The sequence below is a fragment of the Mytilus galloprovincialis genome, chromosome 1 (assembly GCF_965363235.1).
Source record: "Mytilus galloprovincialis chromosome 1, xbMytGall1.hap1.1, whole genome shotgun sequence".
Taxonomy (NCBI): Eukaryota; Metazoa; Mollusca; class Bivalvia; order Mytilida; family Mytilidae; genus Mytilus; species Mytilus galloprovincialis.
The window spans coordinates 129,216,141-129,239,254 of NC_134838.1; the positions used below are offsets into that span (position 1 = coordinate 129,216,141).

General features: G+C 33.9%; 1 protein-coding gene and 1 long non-coding RNA gene across 2 annotated transcripts in view; one reads left to right on the forward strand and one right to left on the reverse strand.

Moving 5' to 3' along the window:
* The first annotated feature begins 5,409 nt into the window (after nt 1-5,409).
* LOC143059126 (dystrobrevin beta-like) overlaps nt 5,410-23,114 on the forward strand; it is a 99,989-nt gene continuing 82,284 nt past the window's right edge. Inside the window, exon 1 of the mRNA XM_076232630.1 lies at nt 5,410-5,515. Within this exon, the coding sequence (XP_076088745.1) occupies nt 5,491-5,515 (25 nt within the window). The 5' untranslated portion in view covers nt 5,410-5,490. The remainder of the gene's footprint in view (nt 5,516-23,114) is intronic.
* On the reverse strand, nt 10,187-12,627 carry LOC143059055 (uncharacterized). Its single transcript, XR_012973366.1, has 2 exons — nt 12,099-12,627; nt 10,187-11,621 (listed from the first exon to the last, which is right to left on the reverse strand). It is a non-coding gene; the product is annotated as an uncharacterized LOC143059055 (long non-coding RNA).

The following is a 23,114-nucleotide window of genomic DNA, read 5'->3' on the forward strand; positions in this document are numbered from 1 at the left end:
CTTATCGATAGCTGCCATTATTGCTGTTCTGAACAATCAAAACTTACAATGCTCACGAAACTACACATGTACAGTCTTTTTAAACACATAACTTCCTGGTTGGTGTGAAATTAATCGGTATTTGCTTTTTTCAAAAGCTTGGCTTATGCATATATATTTCTTCTTTCTAATACATTTTGTAAACCCAACAAATAAATGCCCTTGTATATTGTTTTAATTCAGTCCTTTTTGTTTGGTAACATGCATATACTTTAACAATATATCACCCTATTAAGTTCTATCCGGTAGACCTTTTTGTTTATCCAGTTACCGATAGAATTGAGAATAGAAATGAGGAATATGTCAAAGAGACAACAATCCGACCAAAGAGCAGACAACAGCCGAAGGCCACCAAATGGTCTTCAACGCAGCAAGAAAATCCTCAGCTGGCCCCTAAATAAAATTGTTTACTAGTTCAGTGCAAATGGACGTCTCACTAAACTCCAAAACAAATAAATGACTAACAAAGACCAGAAGCTCCTGACTTGGGACAGGCGCAAAAATGAGGCGGGGTTTAACATGTTTTGTGAGTCTGAACCCTCCCCCTAAACATCTATCCAATGTTGAATACAGAAACACATAGCAATACGCACAGTAAACTCAGTTTAAGAGAAGTCAGAATAGATATTTTTATTAGTTGTTATTGGCTTGAGTTTTTTCCAAATCTGTTATTAGTTTTTGTTAGGGTTGAGGGATGTATGAATACCCGGTCTGTGGTTTTGTTTTATGTGTTGTGCTTTGTAGCGATATGATGAGTAATTTATCCCTTTTCAACTGATTTTTATAGTGTTGTGCTGTTACACCACTGTCCAAGGTTAGGGGAGGATTGAGCGTTCACAAATATGTTTAATCCCGCCACATTCTGTATGTGCCTGTAGATAGTCCAGAGTCTGTAGTTCAGTGGTTGTCGTTGGTTCATGTCCGTCATATTTCTTCTCCGTAAATTGTTTTGTTATTAATTAGTTTGTTAGTACTCTCAATTGGTTGACCGTTATGGCATATCCGTTTCGCAGATGATATCGGATATGATCCTCAAGTCGTAACCACAATCCCGTTACCTTTTCACGAATGTGACCTACCGAATTAGACTATTTACCGACTTTGTAATAACATGAGCAACACGACGGGTGCCACATGTGGAGCAGGATCTGATTACACTTCCGGAACACCTGAGATCACCTCCAGTTTTTAGTGGGGTTCGTGTTGCTGTTGTGCCCCTTTTTGTGACATTTGTACTCATTGTGTTTGTTTTGTTTACACATCGTTGTCAATATATGGAATTTGATGCGACTGTCGTACAAGTGAGAGGTTTAGCTAGCTTTAAAACCAGGTTAAATCCTGCATTTTCTGTAACAAGTCAGGAATATGACATTTGTTATCCATTCGTTTGATGTGTTTGAGCTTTTGGTATTGCCATTTGATTAGGTATTTTTCTGTTTTTACACTGTTATTCAAGAAACGTGTCGTGTTCACATTTGAAGATGCTTTGTGCTTTTGCATGTTTGGAATCATCACTAAATAATTCCAGGGAGAAACAAACAAAATAAAAGATGATTTAGTATCACAAACAGGATTGAGAAACAGGATTGAATTTACTATAACATATGTCATATAGAATAATAAAGAAACAGTGATTTTTCATTAAAGTTACTGAGGGCAGTATGGGTATCTTTCGCCATGTTGGATTGCAAAATAGCAGAACACAATAGGTCTAGATTTTAAACCAAGGCCGCAAAATTTGATGTATTTTTGTTGTTGGATGTAAAAGAACCCAGCCGCCACGTCCAATCTGTGTTTAGATGTATTTATATTTGTATCCATCTGATGAGTTAAGCCTTTTTAAACTGATTTTTATAGTTCGTTCTTGTGTTTTACTGTTACACCACTGTGTAAGGTTAGGGGGCGTTGTGATCCCGCTAACATGTAATTGTTCAACACCGCCACATCATGCGTGTATAGGCCTCTCCCCAGCCAGGAGCCCGTAGTTCAGTGGTTGTTGGTTTTTGCTGCGTTACATAATTGTTTTTCATTGATAGTTTTGTACATTAATAAGGCCGTTAGTTTTCTTGTTTTAATTGCTTTACATTTGTGATTTCGGGGCGTGTTGTAGCTGACTATGCGTTATGTGCTCTGCTCATTGTTGAAGGCGGCCGTACAGTGACCTATAGTTGGTAATTTCTGTGTCATTTGGTCTCTTGTGAAGACTGAGTTGTCTCAGCAATCATATCTCATCTTCTTTTTAGCTCACCGGGGCCCGAAGGGTCCCATGTGAGCTTATGCTATCCCTTGGCGTCCGTCGTCGTCCGTCGTCCGTTGTCCTTCGTCGTCTGTCGTCGTAAACTATTTCAATGACCAAAATTGTTAATTGACCTCTTAAGGAGTTATTGCCCTTTAAGGACAATTTAACACAAAATGTTTCTGTTTTTTAACTTTAAAAATCTTCTCAAACGAATCTAGTATAAATTTTGGCTAACATGGAACATATGGGTAAAATGAATTTATTTGCTTTTGAAGAAAATATGACAGATACAATGACAATTTAAATGGCATGTTAAAGCCACATATTGATAAGCAAAAATAATCATTGATGAGAGATTTCGAGGCAAATAACAACAAGTGAGCGATTCAGGCTCTTGAGAGCCTCTTGTTTATATTTAATAGAATAAGATGTAAGAAGATGTGGTATGAGTGCCATTGAGACAACTCTATCATCTAAGTAACAATTTGTAAAAGTAAACCAAACCATTATAGGTCAAAGTAAGATCTTCCGACACGTACGGAGCCTTGGCTCACACCGAACTGCAATCTATAAAGGACCCAAAAATGACACTTGTGACTGAGTTTTTCGGTGCTATTGTTTTGCTAAATGGTCGTAATTTTTTTATTCGGTCGTGGGGTAAATATTTGCAAAATCATCTCTTAAGAATTATATTTTCAAATATCTAACTGATTTATCTGCAAATATATGATTTCTTGTTTTGTATGAACGGTTCATTTCTGCAGAGACATATATGTCTCTGATTTCTGTAATCATTCTCATTATTATAATAACCCATTCTTAAATTTTTGACAATTTTTCCCATTTTTCTCTTCTCTTTAATTTTTTTCTCATTTTTCTTTCCTAATAGCAGAAGTCTATTACTAATTCAGAGGAGGATCCAGCCATTTTAAAAAGGGGGTTCCTTACCCAGGACAAAAAAAGGGGGGTACAACTACATGTACCCATTCAAGTGCATTGATCGTCCAAAAAAAGGGGTTTCAACTACATGTACCCATTCAAATGCATTGATCGTCCGTGAAAAAAAGGGGGGGGGGTTCCAACTACATGTACCTATTCAAATGCATTGAATGGGTACAAAAAAAGGGGTTCCATCCCCTAGAACCCCCTGGATCCGCCACTGTAATTTTCTAGTAATAGACTTTTGCTATAATAGTCAATATTTTTGTCATTTTTATCTATTCTTTAAACCAAGATTTGTATCATAGTATAGTAACTATACAAATCCTTGTTAAAACCCCATCCGGACCCTCTGCTGTATATTGTTTGTCGACGTAAAGCATATGCTCAGGAAGTGCAATCTGCAAGAAGCCACATGTTACCTGGACAACCCCGTCAAAAAATCCTTGTGGACCTCAAACATCAAAAGAACAGTGCATAATTATTGGAGTTAATCATTAGTGCAACTGTTGCTATTATATAAAGGACTAGACCATCTCACAACGGGAAACCTGAAAAAAGGTAAAATTCATACTCTATTCAGAATTAACTGCCACTCAGCCATAGATACGACAAGACTACCAGGTAAACTAAAACTGCTTACTGGATCATATATTCTACAAAGCAAGCGAATAAAAATGTATAAGGATGAAACCGATTCGAAGTGCCTATATAGCTACTATGCTCAAAGGATGATGAAACTGTGACCCATTTCATATTACACTGCGTACAACTCCGAAATATCAGGAACAAGATACTTTTAGAAACAGTTGATGTACTAAACAGTTTTGGAATTCAATTTAATGAACTATTGGACAGTGAAAAGTTACAAATAATTCTGGACATCACACCGGTAGCAACATCAAGGAAACTCTCTCCAGCCAGTGTAGCAAAAGTAGAACGCCTAACTAGACGCTTGATATATATATATCAGTTACATATAGTCCGATATTAGATAGTATGCGGATGATAATTAATAATTATGACTTTAAAAAGGAAATACTAACCGCTTCCATTTTAAAAAGAAGAAACAATATCTTTGCCACGAAATTCGTATACATTCACTACTCAATTTTACAGAGCGGAAATAATGAACCTATTTTAGCATATATACATACTAGTCATGCTAGTAGTGACATTTTATTAAAGTATGCGATCTTATAGTGAAAATATTTTAGATTATATATGGCTAACAGAATGTTAAGCAATACATGAATTATATAACACAAAGGACCTTTTAGAAGAAATGAATATGACTTTTAGATAATACTTTATACTACAGCTTAAAGCCTTGAGGAAGAGGCACTCATTCTTTTATCTTTTTACCGTGAAACATACTAAGCAATTATGGAATAATGCTGTTGAATTTTAAAGATATGAGTCATACTAACTTTTAAAGAATACATCTATCGGTTAGGGGAACAAATGTGAAATCCAGTGTATATATTGTAGCATTGTCGTTTTTGTATGGATTCGTGTTTGTCGATGTGTTATTTTGAGGTAGCGTAAATTACGTAAAATCCATGTTCGAATGGTACAAAGAAAACAAACCACAACACAAAGTTTCAATTCAAATCACTATTGAAATGTAATTTATCCCAAATGTATTTAAAAGAAAGATAGCCTACATAATTACAAATCATACTGTCAAACTAAAATCGCTACAATATATATAAAGAAAGAGAGGAATTTTATAGTGACTTGACTTTTAATCAACACAGAAACATTAATGTAATTATATAACAAAGGATTTTTTTTAAACATTTGTGTGTGGGTAGGACTTCACTGTGTAAATAGAGCACTGCAACATATTTGGTGGAGGCATCACTGTAAATTGAGATCACAAGTCAAGTTCTATATACATACTAGACGGTACTGGTTCCTCTACAAAGGGGGTTAAAGTTACAGAGGTAAGGTAAGGTATATTGTACTTATGTTGTCTAGGCTTCTGATTTAAGTTAAAAATCCGACACTGGTTAATTATGGTACGAACAAAATCGTAGTACAGTAAAACGAATCCTTTAGTTAGGTCCTTTTGAGTACTTTAAAGTTAAATAGTACTAAAACACCTGTTGGTTATCGGCTAAACTTTTTGTTTCTGGTTTCCAGAATTCACGGTGTTTCTCTTTATACTAGGCTCTTTACCTAGACAACCGATAAGGGCCCAGGTGACCGAGTTCGAAGAAATCAAGAAATGTGAAAGTTTTGGTAGACCTAGGCCTTTTCAGCGTAAAATGGCAAGCCAGAGAGCTAACAGAGGTAAAAATGACATCATGATCCACTTTAAGATATGCACGAAAAAGCCCAAAACTGCAGTACATAATACACTGGAGGTTGTGTGAAAATAATATAATGTGAAACATGAAATGATGTCTTGATGATGTTCTCACTAACTCAGTCTCAGTAGCTGACGTCATGGGTCCCTTCGCCCTACTTTTCAATAGACAGCAAAAAAAATATTAATTGTATTAAGATTTGATAAGTTAATTCCGTTTTTTTTTACATTTCTAAGCATGTTCAATGATATAGAAACCTTGTGTTTATTTGATATAAATGTGAAAAATGTATGTTTTTTTCTGAGCCTTACAAGTTACATTTGCTTGAAGTATATGATTTACTTTATCTATGCCTAAATAATGAGGTCCAATTTGTTACCTGGCATGATGTTAAAACAATAAATCAAACAATTCAACTTTATATATAACTAAAATACATTGGACTGATTGGTATTGATCATACATGTAAATTACACCAGTCAGGGGACTTACTGAAATAAGTGATTTTTAAATCACTTATTTGAGTAGCAAATTCAAGGTTTTGTCACAAATTGGGATTTTGTATTTTTTTCAAAATTTTAAACACGTAAGTTTAAATAACATCTTTTAATTAGTAACAGGGGCGTAGGTAGAAAGAATCAATGTACAAGCAACTACCGCCGAGCGGAGCGAGGCGAAAAATTTTTGGGACCCTTTTATGCAGAAAAATGTTTTCTTTTCCAGTTTTCGGTCATAAACGGTTAAAGAGCAGCTATCATGTAGATAGGACTTATAAAAAAATTATGAATGTAAAACTATTAATAAATCTTCTAAATAGAGTAATACATAAGCAACACATTTGTGATACAGAATTTACTCAAAATTGTCCAAAATCTGCTCTTCGGGTCTGGGCAGAAACAAACTTCTCTATTACTTTAGTGGTCAATATTCACACTGAAATGCCGATGAATATGCAGTGATGCTAGCAACTGTCGTCGTTCATTGTTGATCGTACATTTGTTTTCAACATACGCAAAAAATAATGAGACTTTCCAATACTGTTTTGACGTGTTTGCAGGGTGATTGGCTCTGGTAGTCTGTCGACCACATCGCCTCGGCATATTTTCAACGATATCGAAGGGTTCTGATATTTATAATGCCGATTGGTTCATCTCATTCCAAACTGATGAACCGTACACTGTAAAATGTGCTCCAAAAACTACATGTCTTAGACTGAGTATTACAAATTCAAATCTTGTAAAAGATACAACTTGCTGTCCGATTTTGTCATAATCTCCAATAACACTTTTATTTTGAAACCAAATGCCGCCGTTATTTAATGATATTTCATCAATTAAAAAAGTGACAACATAGGTGTTTCCTTTAACATTCAATCTATAAATTTTGATTTTGCCAATTTTTTTTGCATGCCGAATCGATGTGCACGCAACTGCGTGTTAGCGTATAGGGAGCTACGCGCCTGAGTAAAATTAAAAAATATGAACTTTTTGCTTCTTTTAAGTAGCACGGTTTATGCCTTTGATGCTATCATTTACCTGAAAATTCTATTTTAGTTGAAAAAATGCTATAATAATGGCTTTACATAATGAACTGATACTTTCTTAAAAGATTTTTCACAGCAGTGGGAGTATTTTTCCTGTGAAGTTCAAGGTTTCATCTTTCAGATTATGTAATAAAATTCTACTGTTCGCGATAAAAATTTCACTGTTCGGGGGTGTTGAAATTAGTGGGGGTTATTAAAAGAATGATACTTAAAGAAGTGATTTTTTGGAAGGAAATTGAGGTCTGATACTTAAACAAGTGATTTTTATGTCATTATCCTAGATTCAGTACAAGGTCATCACCTGAAATGAACTGGTCATCCTAGACAACACAGATGTTGGTTCTGATAATTTTAGAAACATAATTAGTCCCTGGATCATTAGTATTCTATATTTAAAGCTACACTAATATTAAATCACTTCTTCTAGTGATTAATTTGTACTACTTAAATAGGTGATTATTAAAGAAAGACAACTCTAACTTCCAACCTTTATGGAAATAATGTTACTTGAATCAGTGATTTAGAAAATCACTTGTTTAAGTAAGTCCCCTGACTGTACACCATTCTGTACTGTCATGACTGTGGATTTATTTAATTTTGTGGATTGAGGTTATAAATATTTTAGCAGATATTTAATTTCATGGTTTTGCCAAAGTTTCATATACAATCATGACAATAGGCAATCTGTTGAACATTCTAATTCATTGTTAAAAGAAACCTACAAAAATTGGTAAAATTGGTATAGTACGAATAATAATGAATCCCCAGTATCCTTGATGATAGGAAGTTCGTTACCCTCACGGAAAACGGAAGAAAAAAGCAAAACCTTGGAGCAAATGTTATCCACTATGAATTGAAATATTCTTTACTTATTTGCAAACAATCTGATACAGTCAATTGATGAATAGTTTCAGAATTATGGCCAATCTGGCTATATTTCGTATTGTGACCTGATTCGTTAAAATAAGAAGACATGCTTGTAAGTTCATGACCTTTGTATTGGATAGTGACATTTGCACATGTGCAACAATATATATAGGTCAGGCCTATTGTATTATGTATTTTAACATTACAGAATAAATTTGAGATCAAATAACACCCAATTTCTCTTTAACCAGATATTCATTTGTTATTTGATCTCAAATTTATTCTGTAATGTAAAAAAAAATAATACAATAGGCCTGACCTATATATTGTTGCACATGCACAAATGTCACTATCCAATACATGCGCAAATGTCACTATCCAATACGAGCAAATACTTGGCAGATTGTGTTTTATCAAAATATATGAAATCATTTTCTGATCATAAAAAATCTGCTTACAACCAGACTTCAGAAAATAATACTCATGGCCTTAAAAAGGAAAAAGAGCACGCCATAACCTAAAAATATATGACGAGTCCAGGGTTTCCCCTGGGTCAATTATTTTTTTCGCCACCTCTTTCGCCAAAACAATATATTTTTCACCACTTTATCATTTTTTTCGCCAAGTAACATAAATATATTTATCGTTTAAAATTTACTTTTTTTCTACCCCTCCCCCTCCCTTAAATAAGATGATTTTGCCCCATTGTGTCTCATGTGTCTATGGTTATTCCTTCAAACTTATTTTAGAGTCTACATGTTAATGAATAAACACTAAACATTTACTTAAAAACAAAAGATTGTTTTTAACTTAAAAGGGAAAAATATTTATTGTATCTTAAACAACTTTTCTAAATGAGGGGGCCACTATACTTTTAATAATAAAGAAGATATAAGTCCTAGAATATAACAAAATTAATGGACATGTTTTGGTCATATAATACCAGTAAAGTTCGTAGGGAAAGTTTCTTTAAAAGAAAAATACTGATGTGCCCTTTTGTACTAAGAAGTGGTTTTAACAACAAAACAAAAGCTTTTATCACATGAAATTGATCCCTAAATTCTAAAATAAAATAAATTCTATATGTGACATTTTAATAGCGGAAGCCATTTAACCACATCATTTTGTCAAACAATTCAATCAACACCTTTATTAATTAGTCCTTTGTTGTCGATAGCTATAAAATGCAATCAGCTGATTATTGATTTTCTGTCCATATCTTAATGAGGTCAAGGTGAATTCCGAGTATTGTCTGATCGGGTAAAGTCCGAGAAACTCGAAAAAAAAAGTAAATAAAAAAGATGGAGGAAAATAAATCGTTATATATATTTCTTTCGTCAAATTCTTTCGCAAATGACGAATTTTTAACGCCATAATTAATATTTTTTCGCAAATTGCGAAAATGGCGACCGCCAGCGAAAACCCTGGACAAGTCATTGTTTCGATGTCAATAACGTTTCTGAAAGACTTTTCCCAAGAATTCAACCAAATTCTAGGAGAGGAACAAAACAGTCATAGTAGAAATGGACGTTTAACATGTTTAAACAAATAATATATGCAAGAACATTCTCAACGTCTCTTTTTGAAGCTGATACTAGTGAAAATGCCATGAAAAATATGCGGCTAAGTTTTTTGAAGTAGCACGTTGCCGATGTAAATATTTTTGCATGACGTCATGATTAAATTGGAAATCCTGAGATGTCAAGAACTTGCAAGCATTTTACGAACTTGCAAGCATCAACTATATTTAGCATGGTCAATAAAGAGAGTTTGGTAACCTATTATACATTGACTGGATCATTTGAAGCCAAGTCGTAGTGTCATTCATTTGCGGCAATGGACATTTGAGCGCATTGACAGGACATTTGAGCGAAAAAAAAAGGACGTTTGAGCGCCAAAGTATAGGACATTTGAGCGCCTAAATTTTAGGACATTTGAGCGAAAATAAGAATAAGCGTAGGACATTTGAGCGAAAACAAGTCTTGGATAGAGAATTGTCTTATTGGCAATCACACCACGAATATAGTTCATTAAATGAGGAGTTTACCAACAAAAAGATTAAAACATATTTTAATTGTAAAAAACAAAGCACTAAAAACAAAGCACAGTCATAAAACAGGAGTTTACCAACAAAATAAGAATAAGCGTAGGACATTTGAGCGAAAACAAGTCTTGGATAGAGAATTGTCTTATTGGCAATCACACCACGAATATAGTTCATTAAATGAGGAGTTTACCAACAAAAAGATTAAAACATATTTTAATTGTAAAAAACAAAGCACTAAAAACAAAGCACAGTCATAAAACAGGAGTTTACCAACAAAAAGATTAAAACATCTTTTAATTGTAAACAAAGCACTAAAAACAAAGCACTGTCATAAAACATAAAACTCGGCAACGGCATTATTTACAAGTCTGTTCGGGCTTGGAACTTATATCCCAGGCTTCTGACATAAAAATCCCTCGTAATTTCCTGCTGGCAGTATTTCGAATGCAAATCCCGGAGATTCTGTTCCTTCTCCTTTTCTGTTCGGCTCTGCGGTGCATCAATGTTCAAACTCCGAATTTTTATGTAAGTCACAGATTGCAATTTGATAATAGTGTCAAGGAAAATATAAATTGATGGATGACTGTGATAGAACTGCTCGTTATAATGGGCATGAAATGATTCGGGCCCATTGTTAGTACGTTTTAACGAGGATGGAACTTCGGCCCAGAGATGAGGGGGAAATAACGATTCATCTGTTATATAAGTATCAGTCAGGTAATCTGCAAATTCTATACAAGGCTTGTCGTTAGGTACAACGGCCATAAAATCTTCTACGAAACAGTCGGCTACTTCGTCTGGAGCTAAAAAGGCTATCCCAAAAATCCCTTTAAGCCATTTACTAATGTCTGAATCAAGCTCTTTGTATTGTTGACTAAGTCCAACTTTCTGGATTTTTCGCCACCAGGCTTGGCCTAAGTGAAACCTACAGCATTTGATCTCTATAGACGGGAAAAAATCCTTCATAACTTTCATTACCCGTTCTTCAAAATCGACGTGTACTGCTTTCGGTTGAAGTGTGTGACCTTGATCGGAACATAGCTTGACAATTGAGGAAAAGCAATTCACGTAAATTTCTTCAGACTTTCCAGGAAGTAAGCAGAATACAAGAGGGACATAATTTCCTTTGTTATAGCCATGAATAGTATATAACTGTTTAAAGAACTTTGGGCAATATTTGTAAGTACCATCCATAAAAATTTCCGGCACACTGCATAAACATTCAAGATTGGTTGGACACGTAAGAATAATTATACCAGTTTGTTCATCATTAAACTGCACAAAATTTTCAAATTTATTTGACTGAATATTAATCTTCTTTAATGATTGGTGTGTTTCCTCTCTAGATTTAGGAAGTGCAGGGTGAGATTTACGCCTCTTTCTATATATAGCCTTTGAAACGCTGCCAATGTCTTCAGACTTTAGATTTGCTTCATCCATGTTCTGTAACTCTGTACGGATAATTTTTGAAGGACGTTGAGCAATATCATCATCCGCTTTTTTTTTTTATCGTACCCGCAGCAAGTGACGTTCATTGTCACGATCACTGGTATCATGGTTATGAGTATTTTTCTGTTGAATTATAACGGTTCCGGTACAATCCGTCCTCAGTCTTGCTTTGCAACCTTTTGCCTGAAAAATATTGAAAGGACAAATACAATTGAAGTGTTTAAATGCTTTTTCATTTGCTATTGCAAGACATAAAAATAAGATGTAGTATGAAATGAAATGAAATGAAATTCATAACATGTTTAGAATGGGAACACCACAGACATTTATGTGTTTAGCTTCTAAACATTTTCCTAAACATGTTTAGGCTCTAAGCACAATTTTTACAGTGTATTGTATGAATATTGTAAAGTGCCTAGAAAATCAACCTAACAATGTTATATAGGTTACAGTACGACCTTCAACATGGAGCCTTGATACCTAACCCTATATGTGGTAGCTTATATTCAAATGTGTTAAAAAATTAATCTAAAGGAGGTATAAGATAGACATATAATGATATAGATATAAATCAAAATTAAAAGAAGTTATGGAAGTTGAAGCGTAACAGACGAACAAGTAGTTTACATTAACATTAAATTTGTAAAAAAAGGTACTTACTGTACATCTCCAGGATATTTCTTCTCCTTTTAGTGTTTTGTCCACTCTATATCGGAAACTGTCACAAACAAGGCTTCTTTTTCCCTTATTAGTCTCGGTCAAAATAATATCCATTTTAACACGTACATGTATTATTAGTATTAAGATTTCAAGTGCCAAGGGACATTTCACTTAATAGATATATATATAAGAATTTTAGAACAAAGAAAATTTGCATAGCCAATGAATTATAGTAGAATTGATTGGTAAATAGAGATCAACTAAGGATTTCACTTACATAAACCAGCCAGAACCGGTCGAATTACTCGGGTGTGAAATAAAATAAAAAATATTTATAACTAAATCTTACTTTTTTTTCTTACTTTTAAAAAAAAATCTTAATTCGTGTAAAATTATCAGGGAAAATTTCGCTCAAATGTCCTGTCTGAAAACTCAGGTAAGGTTAATATCCCGGCGCTCAAATGTCCTATGAAGTCGGCGCTCAAATGACCCTATGTGCTTTTTTCTTTTTCGCTCAAATGTCCTATGCCCTTCATTTGCCAGTAAGAACGTACTAACCTTGACAATTTTTTCATGGATCTTTTCCTGTTAGTTGAATTTAGTAATTTTCTGATTGATCAGCTGAATTAATTTGATGGAAATTTCAGTATACTTAGAAAAACAGAAATTATTTTAAAAAGGAATTCAACATGCATGAACATGGTTTTGTCTTTTCCAGTGTTTTCATACTACCAGGATTTAAGCTTCAATTGTACATGTAGTATTACTGCTTCAGCAATGTACTTAGTCATACCCGTAGCCAGGGGGGGGGGGTTCGGACGAACCCCCCCTTGAAAACAAATAAGCATTGTTAAAGTCAATGTTCTGTTCGAATTGTGACTGTTAAAGTCGAGTTTGTGAGTCCAAATAAATGTCCTTCTTTATGCATAATTTTAGATAGGAAAAGTCAACAATTTTTCAATATTTTTACACAAGAAAATAAATCGTGTTATATTAGCTACATGTTCATCTTTTCTACTGATATAATAACTAAAATCATGCAAATAAACAAAAGAAAAAAGGTTGTAAGCTCATCATACAAATATGATAGTTTTTCTAGACCACAAAACAACATGCACAAATAACATTGCAAAAATCAATGCAAAGAATTGTAACCTTGGAAGTTGGTGCACACAATAAAACCCCCATGGGGATCTTCAAAAGTTGGCATGTATGGTTTAGGAATTTGTTTTAGATGTTCAGACTCCTTGGTATTTTTATTCATTATAGGGTAAAATATTGTGCCCCATAACACCCATTTCAATAGCTCATAAAAGGTAATTGATTGAAATTTTTGCAGATTCAAGATTTTTTTTCTTTTGATTTGAGACCCAAACATGATTTACAATATAGATCTGTTGTCTTTAAAACCTGAATTATACATCCATCCTTTCAGATTCATTAATGTCATGACTGTATGCACTTCATCTTATGAACTGTCTATCAAATAATCATGAAAGTTTTCTTTCATTGTTTCAAATTTTACTGCAAAATTAGTAATTATAACTGCCAAGAAAATTTCCCTTTTTATACGACCCCAAAAAAATTTTGGGATCGTATAATGGTATGATGTCGTCGTCTGCGTTGTCGTTGTCCGAAGACACATTGGTTTCCGGATAATAACTTTAGTTTAAGTGAATAGATCTTTATGAAATTTTTTCAGAAGGTTCAATACCACAAAAGGAAGGTTGGGATTAATTTTATTTTTGGGGATGATGGTCCCAACCGTTTAGGAATTAGGGGACCTAAAGGGGCCCAAAACAAGCATGTTTCTAGTTTCAGGGTAATAACTTGTGTACAAGTATTTCAATTGCTCTGAAATTATATCGCTATGTTTAAAACCACAAGTAGAAGGTTTGGATTCATTTTCAGGGATATGGGGACAAAGTTTAGGAATTAAGGGCCAAAAAGGGGTCAAAACAAGCATTTTTCTAGTTTCCAGACAACAACTTGTGTGTAATTGTATGGATCTCTCTGAAATTGTACCACAACGTACCATATAACAAAGGGGAGGCTGGGATTAAGTTTTGGGTTAATTGCCCGAAATATGTAGGATTTACATGTAGGGGCCTAAAAAGGGCCAAAAAGAAGCATGTTTCTAGTTTCTAAACAATCATGATGATAACTTGTGTTTAAGTGTATGGATCACTCTGAAATTGTACTACAAGGTTCAATACTACAAAAGAACGCATGGGATTGAGTTTAAGGGTTATTGCTCCAATGGGGGTTTCAAAAAGTGGGGGGGATTTTTTGTTTACCATTTTTTAAGGGATTCCTTTTTTTTCAAAATTTTTCAAATTTCAAATTTTGAAAAGTTTCAAGAAGAAATATTCAATTGCACAGTATTGTGCAATAGATTTGTAAGATCTTTGACCACATTATTTTGTGACAAAAACTCATATTATGTACATAATTTGATCACAATCCAAATTCAGACAGTATCAAGCTTGAATATTGTGACCATATTTGCCCCAGCTGTTCAGGATTAGACCACTGGGGTCGTATATATAGCTGTGCCCTGCGGAGCAACTGGTTACAGTATATACATGTAACATACATGAGGTACTTTTGTTTATATTTGTAACGTCTGACAAGAGTTACTGCTCTTTAGCTGAAAGTACAAATATGGAACGTTGTCCCATTGGCACACATGTACATATCCCTTATTTTATAAATATGGCATTGATTTAGGGTTAAGTTATATCAGATTTAAAAAATTAAAAAAAGAGAAAGTTTAATTTTCAACATGTTCAAGAGGGTGATATCAAAATTAAAATCTACAATGTATAGTACATTTGTAAATGTGTAGTATACATTTTTGTACACGTTTTGTACATTTAAGATCAGCAAATTTGTCAACCATATTTTGCAGTGAACACTGGTGTTGATAAAATTTTAAATTCAGAAATTACTGGTATAGATTATCAGATTTTCAACACTTTAATATACTGTATATATATATATATCGTAAAATATCACCCATGAACCACAAAGTGAACCTTTTTAAGTGAGTGAGTTCAATGAACAACCTAAAAAGCTTCACATTGTGCCGCAAGACTGATATTTTATAATTTTATAATATCTACTAGGTACATACAGTTTTACCCTTGATGAAAGCAAGATGGATGGCTTGTCCTCACACATTGTGACATCACTGATACATGTGATAAATTCTCCTCGGACATTTGACAAAGCTGATAATGGTTGCTCACATCTCAAAGGTGTAATAGGAAATTTACAGAGTGATTGTTCATAGTGATGGGAAGGAAGATATTTTATAATGTTTTGTTGAAATGTTGACACAAATGAGATATTCATTATAATAATTTTATACAATGTTGAAGGTACATTTTATAAATAAAATAGAGGGTCTAAATTAAAATTCTTAGAATTTGTTTGTTATTTGTCAAAATGAAGTCAATATTTTGGAATTCTCGAAAAAGTATGGGTCTGTGATGACAGGGCTTTTTTCAAACTACAAGTTGTTCAAAATTATCATATTTTGTAAAGGTTATTCATGGAAAACACAATTTTGTGTGAAAGAAAGAAAACTACTAGTGGTAAATTGTACAGTTCTTACACATGGTGCCAAATAGACTACTGGTCTTACATCATGTACATAAGGTGTCAAGTAGACTGTATTGGTCTTGCACATGGTGTCAAGTAGACTATTGGTCTTATACATGGCGTCAAGTAGACTGTATTGGTCTTATACATGGTGTCATATAGACTATTGGTCTTAAACATGGTGTCATATAGACTGTATTGGTCTTACACATGGTGTCAAGTAGACTGTATTGGTCTTACACACAGTGTCATATAGACTGTATTGGTCTTACACATGGTGTCATATAGACTGTATTGGTCTGACACAGTGTGTCAAATAGACTGTATTGGTCTTACACATGGTGTCATATAGACTGCATTGGTCTTACACATTGTGTCAAATAGACTGTATTGGTCTTACACATGGTGTCACATAGACTGTTTTGGTCTTACACATGGTGTCAAATATACTACTGGTCTTACATATGGTGTTACATATACTGTATTGGTCTTACATATGGTGTCAAATAGACTGTATTGGTCTTACACATGGTGTCAAGTAGACTGTATTGGTCTTACATATGGTGTCAATTAGACTGTATTGGTCTTACACATGGTGTCAAATAGACTGCATTGGTCTTGCACATGGTGTCATATAGACTGTATTGGTCTTACACATGGTGTCATATAGACTATTGGTCTTACACATGGTGTCAAGTAGACTGTATTGGTCTTACAAATGGTGTCATATAGACTGTATTGGTCTTACACATGGTGTCAAATAGACTGTATTGGTCTTACACATGGTGTCATATAGACTGTATTGGTCTGACACAGTGTGTCAAATAGACTGTATTGGTCTTACACATGGTGTCATATAGACTGCATTGGTCTTACACATTGTGTCAAATAGACTGTATTGGTCTTACACATGGTGTCACATAGACTGTTTTGGTCTTACACATGGTGTCAAATATACAACTGGTCTTACATATGGTGTTAAATATACTGTATTGGTCTTACATATGGTGTCAAATAGACTGTATTGGTCTTACACATGGTGTCAAGTAGACTGTATTGGTCTTACATATGGTGTCAATAAGACTGTATTGGTCTTATATATGTTGTCACATAGACTGTATTGGTCTTAAGCATGGTGTCAAATAGAATGTATTGATCTTACATATGGTGTCAAATAGACTGTATTGGTCTAACACATGGTGTCAAGTAGACTATTGGTCTTACATATGGTGTCAAATAGACTGTATTGGTCTTACACATGGTGTCAAATTTTGTCTTACATATGGTGTCAAATAGACTGTATTGGTCTTAAGCATGGTGTGAAATAGAATGTATTGATCTTACATATGGTGTCAAATAGACTGTATTGGTCTTACACATGGTGTCAAGTAGACTATTGGTATTACACATGGTGTCAAATAGACTGTATTGGTCTTACACATGGTGTCAAATAGACTGACTTGGTCTTGCATATGGTGTCAATTAGACTGTATTGGTCTTACATATGGTGTCAATTAGACTGTATTGGTCTTACATATGGTGTCAAATAGACTGAATTGGTCTTGCATATGGTGTCAATTAGACTGTATTGGTCTTACATATGGTGTCAATTAGACTGTATTGGTCTTACATATGGTGTTGAATAGACTGTACTAGTCTTATACATGGTTTCATATAGACAGTATTGGTCTTACACATGGTGTCATTTAGACTGTATTGGTCTTACATATGGTGTCAAATAGACTGAATTGGTCTTGCATATGGTGTCAATTAGACTGTATTGGTCTTACATATGGTGTCAATTAGACTGTATTGGTCTTACATATGGTGTTGAATAGACTGTACTAGTCTTATACATGGTTTCATATAGACAGTATTGGTCTTACACATGGTGTCAAGTAGACTGTATTGGTCTTACACATGGTGTCATATAGACTTGGTCTTACACATGGTGTCATATAGACTGTATTGGTCTTTCACATGGTGTCAAATAGACTTTTGGTCTTACATATGGCTTCAAATAGACTGTATTGGTCTTACAAATGGTGCCAAATAGACTGTATTGGTCTTACACATGGTGTCAAATAGACTGTATTGGTCTTACACATAGTGTCAAGTAGACTGTATTGGTCTTACATATGGTGTCAATTAGACTGTATTGGTCTTACAGATGGTGTCAAATAGACTTTATTGGTCTTACATATATGTTGAATAGACTGTATAGGTCTTATACATGGTGTCAAGTAGACTATTGGTCTTACACATGGTGTCATATAGACTGTATTGGTCTTACACATGGTGTCATATAGACTGTATTGGTCTTTCACTTGGTGTCAAATAGACTATTGGTCTTACACATGGTGTCAAATAGACTGTATTGGTCTTACACATGGTGTCAAATAGACTGTATTGGTCTTACACATGGTGTCAAATAGACTACTGGTTTTACATATGGCGTTAAATAGACTGTATTGGTCTTACAAATGTTGTCAAATAGACTGTATTGGTCTTACACCTGGTGTTAAGTAGACTGTATTGGTGTCATATAGACTGTATTGGTCTTACACATGGTTTCATATAGACTATTGGTCTTACATATGGTGTTGAATAGACTGTATTGGTCTTACATATGGTGTCAAATAGACTGTATTGGTCTTACACATGGTGTCAAATAGAATGTATTGGTCTGACACATGGTGTCAAGTAGACTGTATTGGTCTTACATATGGTGTCAATTAGACTGTATTGGTCTTACATATGGTGTCACATAGACTGTATTGGTCTTACACATGGTGTCATATAGACTGTTTTGGTCTGACACAGTGTGTCAAATAGACTGTATTGGTCTTACATATGGTGTCAAATATACTGTATTGGTGTCATATAGACTGTATTGGTCTTACATATGGTGTCACATAGACTGTATTGGTCTTACATATGGTGTCATATAGACTGCATTGATCTTACACATTGTGTCAAATAGACTGTATTGGTCTTACATATGGTGTCAAATAGAATGTATTGGTGTCATATAGACTGTATTGGTCTTACACATGGTTTCATATAGACTATTGGTCTTACATATGGTGTTGAATAGACTGTATTGGTCTTACATATGGTGTCAAATAGACTGTATTGGTCTTACACATGGTGTCAAATAGAATGTATTGGTCTTACACATGGTGTCAAATATAATGTATTGATCTTACACATGGTTTCATATAGACTGAATTGGTCTTACACATGGTGTCAAATAGAATGTATTGGTCTTACACATGGTTTCATATAGACTGAATTGGTCTTACACATGGTGTTAAATAGACTGTATTGGTCTTACACATGGTGTCAATTAGACTGAATTGGTCTTACACATGGTGTCAAATAGAATGTATTGGTCTTACACATGGTTTCATATAGACTGAATTGGTCTTACACATGGTGTCAAATAGAATGTATTGGTCTTACACATGGTGTTAAATAGACTGTATTGGTCTTACACATGGTGTCATATAGACTGTATTGGTCTTATACATGGTTTCATATAGACTGAATTGGTCTTACACATTGTGTCAAATAGACTGTATTGGTCTTACACATGGTGTCAATTAGACTGAATTGGTCTTGCACATGGTGTCATATAGACTGTATTGGTGTTACACATGGTGTCATATAGACTGTATTGGTCTTACATATGGTGTTAAATAGACTGTATTGGTCTTACATATGGTTTCAAATATACTGTATTGGTCTTACATATGGTGTCAAGTAGACTGTACTGGTCTTACATATGGTGTCATATAGAATGTATTGGTCTTACACATGGTGTCAAGTAGACTGTATTGGTCTTACATATGGTGTCAATTAGACTGTATTGGTCTTACATATGGTGTCAAATAGACTGTATTGGTCTTACACATGGTGTCATATAGACTGTATTGGTCTTACATATGGTGTCAAATATACTGTATTGGTGTCATATAGACTGTATTGGTCTTACACATGGTTTCATATAGACTATTGGTCTTACATATGGTGTTGAATAGACTGTATTGGTCTTACACATGGTGTCAAATAGAATGTATTGGTCTTACACATGATTTCATATAGACTGAATTGGTCTTACACATGGTGTCAAATAGAATGTATTGGTCTTACACATGGTGTCATATAGACTGTATTGGTCTTATACATGGTTTCATATAGACTGAATTGGTCTTACACATGGTGTTAAATAGACTGTATTGGTCTTACACATGGTGTCAATTAGACTGAATTGGTCTTGCACATGGTGTCATATAGACTGTATTGGTGTTACACATGGTGTCATATAGACTGTATTGGTCTTACATATGGTGTTAAATAGACTGTATTGGTCTTACATATGATGTCAAATATACTGTATCGGTCTTACACATGGTGTCATATAGACTGTATTGGTCTTACATATGGTGTCAAATAGACTGTATTGGTCTTACACATGGTGTCAAATAGAATGTATTGGTCTTACACATGATTTCATATAGACTGAATTGGTCTTACACATGGTGTCAAATAGAATGTATTGGTCTTACACATGGTGTCATATAGACTGTATTGGTCTTATACATAGTTTCATATAGACTGAATTTGTCTTACACATGGTGTTAAATAGACTGTATTGGTCTTACACATGGTGTCAATTAGACTGAATTGGTCTTGCACATGGTGTCATATAGACTGTATTGGTGTTACACATGGTGTCATATAGACTGTATTGGTCTTACATATGGTGTATAAAGACATCATTCGTAAATATAGCTCAACATGCAGACTTCTTATACGTTCAGGTATTTCACATCCAATTTTTTATGGAAATATTCTTTATAAAGCACAAAGGTGTCAGTATTCACCTCAGAAACTTAAAAAACCTTTGAATAGACTTATTAAGAAGGGATATAATTACGATACTGTTGTCAAGTCATTAAAGATTGCATATTTTGGCGTTAATATTGAGTCACTGATAAGGTCTTTGCGTCGGAACTAAACACATTTATTCTAAAAACAGTTGTTGGCATGACACGGGTTATGTTCTTCTCATATATGTTATGATGGTATGATACTAAACCCCTAACGGGAAGGATTGTGCCTGATGTACATATGATGAAATCTTAATCTTTCAGTCAGTTTAATTGAAGTCTGGAGCTGGCATGTCAGTTAACTGCTAGTAGTCTGTTGTTATTTATGTATTATTGTCATTTTGTTTATTTTCTTTGGTTACATCTTCTGACATCAGACTCGGACTTCTCTTGAACTGAATTTTAATGTGCGTATTGTTATGCGTTTACTTTTCTACATTGGTTAGAGGTATAGGGGGAGGGTTGAGATCTCACAAACATGTTTAGCCCCGCCGCATTTTTGCGCCTGTCCCAAGTCAGGAGCCTCTGGCCTTTGTTAGTCTTGTATTATTTTAATTTTAGTTTCTTGTGTACAATTTGGAAATTAGTATGGCGTTCATTATCACTGAACTAGTATATATTTGTTTAGGGGCCAGTTGAAGGACGCCTCCGGGTGCGGGAATTTCTCGCTACATTGAAGACCTGTTGGTGACCTTCTGCTGTTGTTTTTTATTTGGTCGGGTTGTTGTCTCTTTGACACATTCCCCATTTCCATTCTCAATTTTATGATAAGGGGGTTCGCGGGTCTAAATCATTTATATAGAATTTCTCTATATTTTTCTATAAATGAACTTTATCTTATAGTAAATAGAAAATTAAAATAAAAAAGTGGGGTCACCGTTCATTTGCGCTCACAATCTGCCTTCGAAAGAAGCATACATTTTTGTAAAGGTGGTTGAAGTAATAGGAGAAATATAGGTAATATCGAAATAAAAAAAGAAATTTATTACAGAAATCCCTCAAATTTTACAATAATTTAGTTTAAGTACAGCTTATATGGAAATTATATTAAAAAATATATGTCACCGATGAGTTAAAAAAGATATTTCAATTTTAAAGCCTAAAAAGGGCATTTTTCCACCAAAGGGAGATAATTTGGAACTTTTTCAATGATGTACACATTTTAAATGTCATCTGGGGCCAACACGAATTGATTGTTTTGAATGATTTTTGTACCATATGATAAAGTAACAACTACAAAAGGTAATAAATAAAATTTGTAGTGAAAAACAAATGTTTAATTTTTTCTGAAATTTTTATACCCTCGAGCCTCCTTAAATAGACTGTATTGGTCTTACATATGATATCAAATATACTGTATCGGTCTTACACATGGTGTCATATAGACTGTATTGGTCTTACATATGGTGTCATATAGACTGTATTGGTCTTACACATGGTGGTAAATAGTCTGTATTGGTCTTACACAGTTGGTTGAATAGACTGTAATTGTCTTACACAGAGTGTGTCAAATAGACTGTATTGGTATTATTCATAATGTAAAATAGACTGCTGTTCTTTCACAGTGTGTCAACTGTTACTTGGATGGAGAGTTGTCTCATTGGCACTAATACCATCCTATATCTTTGTATTGGTCTTATAGATGGTGTCAAATTTACTGTGCCATTCTCACACATCAGTCACACTAATTATAATCATTGTTACTTACATGTTTGTTATTAAAAGAAAGATTTCATTGTGCTGAGGCTCTGTTCAGACCTAATTTTATTTTCTGATGGCTAAAGGATATTATTCTTTATGGAGCATATACTGATTACCGTATAAAAGTTTGATGAGGAAAAAAATGTTTTTTGATATTGATTATTGGCCCTGAGGGGGTTCTACGCTTGAAAAAATGCAGATAAGGGATAAATGTGAAAATAATTTGCTTTTATATAGAAAAAGATATATGTGAATGTGAAAAAAAGTGGTTTTGAACAAATTGTAATATAATTATTGCTTATTTTCAAATTACATGATTATAATGTTAAATGGAATATAGATAAAACATACAAGTCAGAACCTGTTAAAAAATAACTATATTTACAAGACAAGTAGGTACTATTGGTAATTCATAAATCAAATTTGCTAAGTGATATTTGAAGGGGAAATTTTTTCATGATAATGAAGTATAAAACATGAGAAAAGCAAACAAAAAAGTGAATATTGGAGAAACTATGATTGAGAAAAGAATACCGGTAGTGATATTATTATTTACTAAGAATTCACAGCATTATGTGTAAACAGGTTGGAGACAAAAGATAAGCATACGCTACAGAGAATATTAGTGAAAATTAAAAAGTTAATATATGATATGAACAAAATGAAATAAAAACTGAGAAGGTAACAGGTGAATTTATAGGATAATCAAACATCTATCTATTACATGCTTTAAAGCGGTTGTTTTAATGGATATTAAAATTCATCAAATGGAAGAAATTATAAAATGATGCTGAAAGGTGATGGTACAGCATGT